Here is a 12,487-nt window from a genome sequence, read left to right as displayed (position 1 = left end):
CATGCTGAGCTGGAAATAGTCCCTGTTCCCACCAGCTTCAATGGAAAGACCCTATGACAAACAGTGAATCAGAGTCCTCAAAAGAGTACTGCCCCAGCAACGGGGTAAATTAGTCCTAGACAAAACGTTATTTTGAACCAGCACTGGTGACATTTGAGAACAACTTCTGAAAGACCAAGTGGTATCCAAGTCATTCAACTATACCTACAATGAAATCTAGAAAAAAAGTTAAAACCTAGCACACAAAAATGTGTAGCCACACAGTTTGGCAGTTGATCACAAAATATCAGACAGGCAAAAAGGCCGAAGAAAAAATTCAGCCAGTGGAACAGACCCAGAAAATACAAAGATGGTGGATGGAAGTATCAGATAATGATGTTTAAAAAGTTATTATAAATGAAGGGAGAGAGAAACTTGAAGATGCTGAGAGCAAAGAAACGTGTAATTAGTCTCAGAAAAAAAAGAGGGGGCAAAAATATTTGAAGAGTAATGGCCCCATTCATCCTCTCTCTCTCTCTCTCTCTCTCTCTCTAGAAAAAGAACAAAAAATGGATAAAACATTTCTAAATATGATGAAAACCACATACCCCACAGATCTGAGAAGCCCAATGCACACTAAGCAGAATAATCATTTAAAACACAGCAAAGTACCTAATAATCAAACTGCTAAAAACCAGTGATACAAATAGAAAATAAATACCCTGAGGAAAAAAGGCAATCTGTACAGAGGTACAAAGAGTAGACATCTGAGCAGAAGCCAGGTAAGCTGGAAGACGATGGAGCACCATCTTGTGAATATTAAAAAAAAGACTCAACTTACAATTCTATATCCAGCAAAAAACATCTTTCTACAATGAAAGGGAAATAAAGACTTTAAATAAAAAGCTGAGAGAATCTGTCACCAGAAAACCTGTGCCTCAAATGCTAAGAAGGAGGAGGTTTATGTAGCAAAGAAAAATTAAAGCAGACAGAAGGTTGGAACCGCACAATGGAGTGAAGAGCACCAGGAATGGTAAATACATGAGTAAATATTGAAGACTTTTTTCCTCATTTTATAAATTAGGAAATAACTGCTTTGGGGCATGAGCCTGGCTCAGTCAGAAGAGCATGCACCTCTTGCTCCTGGGGTCATGAGTTTGAGTCCCATGTTGGGTGTAGAGATTACTAAAAAAAAACAAAACAAAAACAACCAAAAAAAATCACAAAACAAAACAAACCCAAACCAAAAAAAACCCCAAAAGACTTTAATATACAATCAAAATTAATCCAAAAGGGAGCATAAAAAGAGGAGAAAAGCAATGAACACAGGAGAAAAACCAAGAGCAAGAAAGCAGACTTAAACCCAACCATACTGATAGTTAATGATAAATGTAAATGGTCTCTTCACCAACCCAATTAAGAGTAGAATAGATTAAACAAGTAAGACCCAGGGGCGCCTGGGTGGCTCAGTGGTTTAATACTCTGTGTTCCGCTCAGGTCGTGATCCCAGGGTCCTGGGATCGAGTCCCACATTGGGCTCTCTGCTCAGCGGGGAGCCTGCTTCCTCCTCTCTCTCTGGCTGCCTCTCTGCCTACTTGTGATTTCTCTCTCTCTGTGTCAAATAAATAAAAATCTTTAAAACAAACAAACAACAAAAAAAGTAAGACCCGGGGCGCCTGGGTGGCTCAGTGGGTTAAGCCGCTGCCTTCAGCTCGGGTCATGATCCCAGGTCCTGGGTTCGAGCCCCACATCGGGCTTTCTGCTCAGCAGGGAGCCTGCTTCCTCCTCTCTCTCTGCCTGCCTCTCTGCTTTTCTCTCTGTCAAATAAATAAATAAAATCTTTAAAAAAAAAAAAAAAAAAGTAAGACCCAGATATATATTGTCTCCAATGAAGCCACTTTGAACACAGTCAAGAGTAAAAGGACAAAAAAAAGACACGTCATACAAACACTAACCAAAAAGCTTCTAAAGCTATTAGTCCATAGTAATGAAACACCAAGTAGATTATGAAACAAGGACTATGGTTAAGCCACTGCCTTCGGCTCAGGTCATGATGCCAGAGTCCTGGGATTGAGTCCCTCATTTTTTCATGATGGAAAAAAAAAAAAATTGAACTGCTAGGCAAACTAACGAAAGAAACAAACAAAAATGATCAATATTAGGAATGAAAGGGAACATCTTCATAAATTGTACAAATACTAAAATTGGTAACTTAGATAACCAGTTTGTTGAAAGACATGAGATGATTCTAAAATTTACATAGAATAGTCAATGTAATATATATATTTTTATATATCTGTCAGTAGTGGGGGGGAGGGCATGACACAGGACCAGGGGAGAGCAGCAGGCAGAGGGAGAAGTAGGCTCCCTGCTGAGCAAGGAGCCTGATGTGGAATTCAACCCCAGGACCCTGCGATCACGATACAAGCCAAAGGCAGAAACTTAACCAACTGGGCCTCCCAGGTGTCCCTAATACAGCCAATTTTGAAAAGGAACATATCTGGAAGACTTACACTACCTATTTCAAGACTTACTATAAAGCTACAATAATTATGACGATGGTATAAGGACACACAGACACCAATGCAACAGAACATTATCCAGAAATAAGCCCTTTCCTACATGGTTGATTTCTTTTTTTTTAATAAGATGCCAAGATAATTTAGTAGCTAGGGGATAATCTCATCACATGTTACTAGAGTAACTGGCTGTATGTAGGCAAAGTATGAACCTTGATCCCGTACCATGGTAAAAAAATTAGCTCCAAATAGATCACAGACCTAAATAGGAGACCTGAACCTATAAAACTCTAGAAGAAAACAGAAAACATTTGACTTTGGGTTAGTCCATTTATTAGATAAGATGTAAAAAGCAACAATTTCCAATAGAAAGATTAGATCTAACAGGTTTCGTGAGGATTTTGCACTAGTCTTTACTAGTTTCTTTAGTCTTTAAAAGACACTCGAGAAAATGGAAGAGGCACAGAAACTACTGAAAGAAAATATATTCAAAGGGTGCCTGGGTGACTCAGTCGGTTAAGCGGCTGACTCTTGATTTTGGTTCAAGTCGTGATCTCAGGGTCCTGGGACTGAGCCCCGTGTTAGGCTCTGAGCTCAGTGGGGAGTCTGCCTGAGGATGCTCTTTCCCTCTCCCCAGACTCACACTTTCTCTAAAATAAGTAAGTCTTTAAAAAAAGAAGAAGAAAACATATACAAAACCTATATTTAAGAATATATATCCAGGGGCGCCTGGGTGGCTCAGTGGGTTAAGGCCCCTGCCTTCGGCTCAGGTCATGATCCCAGGAGGGATGGAGCCCCATGTCAAGCTCTCTGCTTGGTGGGGAGCCTGCTTCCTCCTCTCTCTCTGCCTGCCACTCTGCCTACTTGTGATCTCTGTCTGTCAAATAAATAAATAAAATCTTAAAAATATATATGTGTGTGTGTATATATATATATATATATATATATATATATATATATATATATATATATATATGTATCTCCAGTCTAAAGAATTTTTAAAATTTATATTTTAAGAAAGATTTTATTTATTTGAGAGAGAGAGAGCGTGCCCGTGCACATGCACAAGTTGGGGGAGAGGCACAGGGAGAGGGAGAATCTCAAGCAGACTACATGCTTACTTACCACAGAGCATGACATGGCTGAATCTGATGACCCTGAGATCATAACCTGAGTGGAACTCAAGAGAGTCGCGGATGCTTAGCTGAGTGAGCCACCCAGGTGTCCCTATCCAGTGTAAAGAACTCTTACAACTCAAACAAGCAAGCTCCTTTTTAACATCAGCAAAAAATACAAAGTTACTTCCTCCAAGACACAGAATGACACATAAGCATATGAAAAGATGTTCAACATCATGGGTCATCATAGAAATGCAAATTGAAACCATAATGAGACAGCACTGCACACTGCATAGCTAACATTATAAAAAGAGACAAAAGCAAGTGTTGATCGGGATGCACAGCAACAATTCTAACATAATGCAGCTTTCTACGGGTTTTCTGGAAAGTGATTTGGTAGTTTCTTACAAAGTTAAGTTGAACACAGACTTAACCACAAACCATACAACCCAGCAGTGCCACACTTAAGTCATCTACCCAAGAAATGAAAACCTACGTTTACACTTTAAAGACCTTCTATAATGTTTACAGCGGCTATTCATAAGAGCACCCACATGGAAACAACTCAAATGTCTACTAAGTGGTAGTTGCGGTATGGAGTACCCGTGAAGTGGAATACTCAATAATAAAAAGGATACACTCAACAACCTTCAAAATTTCAGAATCATTGAGCTAAGTAAAGGATGCAAGATACAAAAGGTTACATACTGTAGGCTTCCATTTATGTGAAATTCTAGAAGAAGCCAAGTGTACAGTGATAGAAACCAAGGGTAAGATTGTGGGAAGGGGAATGACTATAAAGGAACTTTCAGGAGTGAAGAAGTCTTCTATATCCTGATTATGATGGTAGATTCAAGACTGTATCCATTTGCTAGAACTCATCAAATCACATACTTAAATTGGTGAATTTTATTACATGTAAGTTTTCCCTCAATAAAACTTGTTTTTTAAAAAGTCATATGCATTTACACGTACTATTTGTGACATTATACCACTACCTACCTGCATGTTTCTTAGGAAAATCCTCAGGAAACCACAAATTTGTATCTTTCTCATAACTTAATTTCTATATTCGCTCAACCCAGTTCTTAAGAGGAGGTTTATACTTATAGCACTTCCCATTCACAGGTAATGGGGGTGGGGGTGGTGGGCAGAGGAAACTATACTCAAGGCTAACCAAGCCTCACCCTTTACACCTAGAGAGTAACATCTCCTGGACACAGAGTTCTCATATTTCCGTGAGGAAATTTTTTAGCTGAAGTGTGTAAATACGGATGTCAAAGGCTACAGTAAAAAGATCTCATCTATCTCATTGTTCAATAAAAATAAGAGAACTGGTAAGAGATATGCCTCCCTTTTTATAATTAAATTATTTCACATGTGTTTAGTTTTTTTTATACAGCTATCGAAGAGTCAAAAAAATCTATGACTTTGATTCTGTATGTGTAAGTATACATCAACTACTGTTGGAATTTCAGGAAAAAGTTATTAACTCTATCCAATAAGATTTCAAATTTTTAAGTCCTGGGGTATAACTCAACCCAAAGGCAGGTTTACCCTCAAGTACACCAGAAGATTTTATATACAACACACCACACTCATATTCTGTAATATAGGGCTCACAGGGTAAATGGGAGACTGCTGGCCAATTTACTTACTTCAACCATTCCTTGATGGGGTCTAGGGAGGCTACAGGAATGGCGTTGATCATCGTGACTTTCTTGCTGTAGTCCTTGTACACTATCACCATATCAAAGTTCTTCAGGTGAAACTGAACCCGCTCAAAGTGAATCAGCTCCACTTCATCCAAGGTCACCACAAAAGGTGGCTGTTAGGGAGAAACTGGATCACTACCACATAAATCCTCTAAAGCACCAGGCTTTTCAAATTCTGTCAGAATCTTTTTTTTTTTTTTTTTAAAGATTTTATTTGACAGAGATTGAGCACTCCTTTTTTTTTTTTTTTTTTTGTGAAAGACTAAAAGGAAAATAACATGCTGAGAAGTCCCAGTAAAAGGATTTTTAAGATCAAAATCTTTCCTCAGGGAGAAAAAATTTAAGGAAACTATGAAGAGACTATTTAAAAAACTAAAGAGACTTCTGAAGAATCTTTTGTTTAATAATTTATGTCTAACAAAATTATCGGGGCACCTGGGTGGCTCAGTCAGTTAGGTAAGTGTCCATCTGACGATTTTGGCTCAGGTCATGACCTCAGGGCTGTGAGATCAAGCTTGATGTTGCACTGGGTGTGGGGCTTGCTTAATTTTCTCTCTCCCTCTGTCCCTCCCTGCTCTAAAGTAAAAAAAAAAAAAAAAAAGTAACTTTCAAAAATGAAAATCATCAGAAATAAAAAGGACCTAGTTTTCAAAATACCTATCTTAAAAAAAAAAAAAATCAAAATACCTATCCTTCTGCTTTCTTTTCTCTAACAATTTTCTTACTGAAAGGAGGTAAGAAATACTCACCCACTCTGTAGCATTTACCAGCGCACTACTAGTGGGCTGAAGGAGGCAAGTACTCCTGTAAGGAGCACCATTAAATCTGAAAAAGAGTAAGAAAAAAGACTCACATAAGACTGGGCCTATTGCAAGAGAAATATGCTGCCACAATACACTTCTTTCCTGTCCCCATTCCAAACCCAGCTCCAGCATGCAAACTGGAGTCATTTACAGGGGAAGCCTCTCAGTCTGAGCCACTCACCCCCGCCCTAAAAATGTTCAAAAGGGAATGGATGTCTCAAAGGTTTTCAATCAAAGGAAAAAGGGAATAATCTGTTATGCTGAGTTATTATAAAGGAAGAATAACTAATTTTTCTAATAGGTAGACAGCAACACTTCAGGCCAAAAAGATGAGAAAATATGTTACCCCAAGTCCCTAAAAGGCACTTCAAATTCCAGTTCCTCCTTAGTTAGAGCCTCTACTTTCTCAATGAAATTTTTAAAGGCTGTTTTCAGTTTATGCCTCATTTCCCGTTCCATCTGTATAAGAAAAAAAATACTAATTAACCATAGGCATCACTTTACTTGTTAATAGTACATCCCTTCAAAAAGTCTGAAGTGCTTCTACAGTCCTTAATTCTCATACCAATGATGCCGACAAGGATACTGTCCTAGAGGCCATTATACCGTAACTGTGCGGCCAAGGCCGCAACTGATGCCTAATCCACAAACCATGGCGCTGGGCCATCCCCACAAATACTCGAGTGGTTCCACAGAAAAATTCAGGGGTGGTTCATAAAATACAATGACTACTGAACTCAGATCTGAACCACAAGCTACCTCAGTACCCTGCAAAAAAAACAAAACAAAACAAAACAAAAAAAACCAGGAAATCTCATAGACCTGCTCAGCATAGAGGTCATCTCGGTCATGCATGTGCTGATGTTTGCCCAAGTCTGTGGTAATCTCTCCCACTTCCGTATAGAATTGCACGTCTGTGTGCCGCTTCTTCCCAAACATGATGGCATTCTGCGGGCAGAGCAGAAAACACAAGAAAGAAATCAGAAAACTCAAAGAAGCAGACAACAACAAACAAAATGAAAAAAGAAATAATACCTATGCTGGAAACCATGGCATTTATGTAAATATAATTAAAACATCAAATATAATTAAAACATCATAAATAATGGCATCTGAGAATGTGAAAGCCTATGAATTTTAAAAAGTACTATTTATTAGAACGGACTTCAGAGATAAGGCTGGAAATAAACTGCGTCTAAGGAATATTTTTCTACTTCAGAAACAGGAATCTGGAGAAAACCTTTCATTTGGTGGTCATTAGGTATCACACCAAAGGAACGTACATGTTGAGCACCTTCTAGATTTCAGACACGGTGAACTTTATAAACCTTAAAACATTCAATCCTCTTAATAATCTTATGCGACAGGTGATATTATTCATCATCACTATTTTAAAGGAAAGAGGGTGACACCAAGATCTTGCCCAAGACCCGACAGCTAGTAAGGAGACAGGTGTACCTTGAGGTGAAAGTGCAAGACAATAATCATCTCTCCATCACACGGCTGAAACAAAGCATGCTTGATGTTATTGTACAGGATGTCCACTTTGTCTCCCCGAACAGAGGTGAAGCGGAAGCCTGGGGACAAACGACGAAGCTAAGCATCAAGCAGCAGCATGAGGTGAGGCCAGAAGACACTGCATTTTTTCTGGCTGATTTGCACAGGGTCAGAGAAAATGCCAAAAACTACAGAGGGCTTTCCTTGTGCCCATGGAATAATGTCAATAGATTCCTCCCAGTGTTTCTCTGACATACTGTATTATCTGATCATCTACAAATGTGCCCCAGAGACAAAGCCCAGATCCACGAGAGATTATCCATACCATTGACATGGGCCTCCAGTGAACCCTGCATCCTCTTTTGGGCAATGTTTGGGCGAATGTATAGATCTTTCAGTTTGGGATTACTCCGGTTGAGATTGATCACCAGGGAGTCCTGTTTCACAATACCCTAAGTAGAATGAGAATCAGTGTGAATCCTCACGTATCTCTGCTGTGTCTGCCAAACCCACACGTTTCCTGTTGCAGAAAGGTGCTTTGTTTGTGTGCACGCTCACCTCCTTCTCCTTCTCTTCTGCTTCCCGGGTCTTATAGCGCTTCTGTACTTCTTTTATAATTCGGAAAGCATTCTGGAGGTTCAAGGCTGGTACTGTCTGTTCTCCAGGAGCCTTCATATTTGAAGCTCGGTATGTACTGTTAAAAAGGGGAAGCCAGAACATATCTAAGTTTCTTTATCAGGATGGGTAACCTGCACTCTTTACTCTATTTTTAACGGACTTAGTAACTTTCAGGATAAAAAAGTACCAGTGAATAGTAGGACAATGTCTGGAAAGCTGAAAAACATCTCCCTTTCTTCTCTCTGAAACAGAGACTCTTAGAGATGGCTAATCCACTGGGTAGGAAATCACACTTATTTTTCAAATCTGGCATAGTCAATTATCCCATTCCATACCATGAAGGAATGAACTCCAATGAGGCACGCATTTCCTTATTTATAATTCTACTACAAAACATATATAATCAGTTTAACATATTTTCATGAGGACTCCAAATTGGGTTCCATCCTCAAAACATTACAAAGCTGGCAGGATGATTCTAAACAGGTACCACCGAGGGGGGGACACAGCAGAGACAACGAAACGTTTCTGAGAGTGCCACTCCAACCAGCAGGGATTTGGGGATGGTTTTTTCCTGGGGACTCACATTTCCTTGACGAAAGTAGCTTCTGGGTTAGGAAAGATGTTGCCCTCATTCCTGCCCAGAGCACTGCCTGGGCAATAGAAGTTGATTCGCAAGTAAGTATAATCTCCTTCCACGGACATGCTTATATTCTGCTCAAAGAAAGGAAAAGCATTAACAAAATAAACAGGTTTCTTTCCAAATTAAGGATTAGTAGTTATGGGGACATAAAGTTAAGTTGCAAGTTACAAGCTGACTGCTAAACCTACCCTGTAAATCTTGATCTAGCTCTACTGACCTGTAACTTATTTTTTTTGTAAGACCAAATGTATGCTTCCAAAAGAATCACTAACCTCCGAGCACCTGGAGCCACGTGTCCAACTACATGTTAAAAAATGCTTATTGCAAATGGTATTTCTAGACTAGATCACTGAACTTTCTAGCAAAGTGAAAACTGGGAAGGAAGGAGAGGGACAGCAGGGGATGGGGAGAGACGGTGCAGTCCAAAAAAAGAGTATGTGGAGAGCACAATCACTAGTTTCAGAAACAGTCTGGATGGAGCCTGACTCAACGTTCATACCTTGATTGTGGCAATGTGAAAAGGCGTCGCGATACCAAACACAGGCATTATCACAGTTTCGTATTTCTTATCAATATAGATCTTCATTTCCCGAATATGTGGTTCCTTAGGCATCAAAGATGGGTTTTTATAGGACACGTTAGATTTGCGAGCTCTGGAGTGGGGATAAAAAATTTTTGTAAGAAATTTCCATAAACCACATATGAACCTAAGACAACCTTGCTGCCTGATGGAAACTCTTACTTCTGAATCTGTTGTTCTCCTTTCTGTTCTGTCAGTCGCCTCTTTGCTTCCTCATTCAGTTGAGCAGCCAGTTCCTTTTGATGTGCTCTTCGTTTCTCTTCTGCAGTCATCTCATTCTGGAGAAAGAAAAGTGTCAGTCCTACAAATGGGCCCCAGATACAAACCACAGGACAGGTAGAGATCAATGTAGGCTGAAACCATAAACTCACTCGTGTCCTTTCTGTAAGTAATGCTGCCCGAGAACCTCTTCCCAACAGGTCCTCGGCTTCATCTTTCTCCTCCTCCTCCTCTTCTTCATCCTCATTCTATGGGCAAAAAAAAAAATCATACTCAGAAATTCCAGTTTTAATCTTCTTAGGCAACATAATTTTTGCCTTTTTACAGAGCCAAACTTCCTATACCACTTATCTTCCTTTTTCCTACCTTTAGGAAAATCCCCACGTTCTTCACTTTCTTCTTCACAGAAGTAAGAACAGTAGCTGGGCCATCCTGGAATAAAAGGAAGAAGTCAGATATTCATAAGAGCATTTAAATGAGGCACTTTCACTTTCTAGCCTAGTATATAGGACAGTAGTGCTTTGAAACTTCTGGATACTAAAATCTTTGACAATGAATACATACAGATTTTATTTTCCCAATCTCATGAGGAACTATAATTTGGCAGACAACACTGAGATAATGATGAAGAATACAGGCTTGATTTGAAACCTGGCTCAGTCACTTCCTAGTGGTGACATCTGGCTATTGACTGCTACTGCTCTGTGTCCCAGTTTTGTTTTTAATCTGAGGGCAGAGTATCTACTTCATAGGGTATTATAATTCGATGAACTACTGCATAAAAGTCTTTATATAATAAGATATCAGAAGTATTTGCTATTAAGGAATCAGTTCTGCTAAGTGAAAACAGAAACAAAAAACAGTTACAAAAGGCCATAAAAGCCTAGAACAAGCAAACCCTTAGAATGTGGTTTAGTCATTACCTAGGTTTGGGGGCCTAGGGTACCAGGTTTCTTTCAGAGGCGATAAAAATGTTCTAAAATTAGACTGTAGTGATGGTTGCACAACAGAAAATCACTAAAAATCACTAAATTATATGCTTATAGTAGGTGAATTATATGGCATATAAACTGTAACTCAATAGAGTTGTTAAAGTAAAAAAGAATCAGTTCCTGATATCATGATTAGGGTTCAAGTCACAAACTAATGAATGGCTTAGTTTATTTTTTTTTTAAAGATTTTGTTTATTTATTTATTTATTTTTAAAATTTATTTATTTGACAGACAGAGATCACAAGTAGGCAGAGAGGCAGGCAGAGAGAGAGAGGAGGAAGCAGGCTCCCTGTGGAGCAGAGAGCCTGATGCAGGGCTCAATCCCAGGACCCTCTGACCATGACCTGAGCCGAAGGCAGAGGCTTTAACTCACTGAGCCACCCAGGCGCCCCTTGTTTATTTATTTATTTGACAAAGAGAGATCACAAGTAGGCAGAGAGGCAGGCAGAGAGAGAGGGGGAAGCAGGCTCCCTGCTGAGCAGAAAGCCCGATGCAGGGCTTGATCCCAGGACCCTGAGATTATGAGTAAGCCAAAGGCAGAGGCTTAACCAACTGAGCCACCCAGGCGCCCCATGAATGACTTAGTTTAAATCATTCCCAGTATTTGGGATGACAATATCTATTCCTAGGTATATTAGGTCACTGTCACAGATCTTTCCCTTCAGCTAGCATCTGACAAACACTTTCAAGAAAAAAAACCCGTAGAGTACAAAATGCATCTTCAATATCAGTTCACAAACATTCAAAAGTTGAAGAAGCAATACATACCTCATCCACAAGCACTGTGTCACCAATGAAGAGAGCATAGGTTTTCTCTTCTGGTTTCTTCCCTTCCTTGTTAGTTAGATCAGAGAATCCCAAATTGATGCTGAAAACCATCCCTACAACAGCAAACAGCAATCAGTGTCTAACTGTGAGAGAATGGAAAAGGGTAGAGTTTACACAAAAGGGGGGAAATAAAGCTACAGGAAACTATTAAAAAAAGTATTTTCCTACTGCATGCCTGCAAAACTCACCTTTTTTCAGTTTGTACTGATTTTTACTATTAATTACTAAAGAGCCTTCACGGAATTCGATTCCCATTCCGAACCTACAAAAAGAAATGAAGAGAAACTACAGCAAATAGACTAAAAGATCTCTAATGTGGATCGAGTACAATATATTCTATTTCAATTTTCAGGATAAGGCAGGCAAACATGTTGAGTGATTTGCCTCTGCTCATCAGTCATTTAAGGAGCAGGATTCAAGGATAGTCTTTGGGCTAACAATATGCTGAAAAGAATTTCCTAATTAAGTGCTTCATGTAACATTTATTACATCAAGCCTTCTTTATTTTAGTTTACTCACTCATACTTAAATTTTATTATTCTACCATGAAATCAAATTAAGAGTCTTCCTATAAACAACTTGACAGACCATTAATGGGTATATTACCAAGGCTGTAATGTTAAATTGGGCAAGGCGACTGTTAGTGGAATGTTGATAACAAGGATTCAGTAAGTCACCTGAGCCAGGACTTGGTACAGGTTGATATATATCCTCTTGTCCATCAGAGAAATCCGGAAAGAAACTATATATCCCAGACTAGTTTCCATCTAAAGAAACTGACCACAGCCTTTGTTTCCTGGAATGTCTTTGGTTCTGTAAGATGTTCTTAAGTATTTCTAAGTGTTGAATGTCAAATACACCTAAGAAATACTTAATTAAATAAAAACTGAAAAAACAATGTAAATAGTAGGACATCTCAGAGTATTTCATTTACAAACGTGAGCTGAGGTGTTCTGAGACAGGAAATAGTCAGTA

The 12,487-nt window shown here is 39.1% G+C and overlaps 1 protein-coding gene across 1 annotated transcript in view; it reads right to left on the bottom strand.

Annotated features, from left to right (window-relative positions):
• The window catches only part of LOC111153155 (SPT16 homolog, facilitates chromatin remodeling subunit), a 39,859-nt gene that overhangs the window by 4,485 nt on the left and 22,887 nt on the right, over positions 1–12,487 (bottom strand). Inside the window, exons 9-22 of the mRNA XM_022511965.1 lie at positions 11,701–11,774; positions 11,453–11,565; positions 10,058–10,123; positions 9,844–9,939; positions 9,635–9,750; positions 9,392–9,545; positions 8,836–8,963; positions 8,190–8,325; positions 7,957–8,083; positions 7,593–7,711; positions 6,957–7,082; positions 6,481–6,593; positions 6,081–6,156; positions 5,275–5,444 (exon numbers count right to left, since the gene is read on the bottom strand). Of these exons, the coding sequence (XP_022367673.1) occupies positions 5,275–5,444; positions 6,081–6,156; positions 6,481–6,593; positions 6,957–7,082; positions 7,593–7,711; positions 7,957–8,083; positions 8,190–8,325; positions 8,836–8,963; positions 9,392–9,545; positions 9,635–9,750; positions 9,844–9,939; positions 10,058–10,123; positions 11,453–11,565; positions 11,701–11,774 (1,614 nt within the window). The remainder of the gene's footprint in view (positions 1–5,274; positions 5,445–6,080; positions 6,157–6,480; positions 6,594–6,956; positions 7,083–7,592; positions 7,712–7,956; positions 8,084–8,189; positions 8,326–8,835; positions 8,964–9,391; positions 9,546–9,634; positions 9,751–9,843; positions 9,940–10,057; positions 10,124–11,452; positions 11,566–11,700; positions 11,775–12,487) is intronic.

Source organism: Enhydra lutris, unplaced genomic scaffold (genome assembly GCF_002288905.1).
Source record: "Enhydra lutris kenyoni isolate GAN:26980312 unplaced genomic scaffold, ASM228890v2 scaffoldscaffold31, whole genome shotgun sequence".
Taxonomy (NCBI): domain Eukaryota; kingdom Metazoa; phylum Chordata; class Mammalia; order Carnivora; family Mustelidae; genus Enhydra; species Enhydra lutris.
Note: the sequence above shows the minus strand (reverse complement) of the source record. Positions and strands in the feature narration are given on the sequence as shown.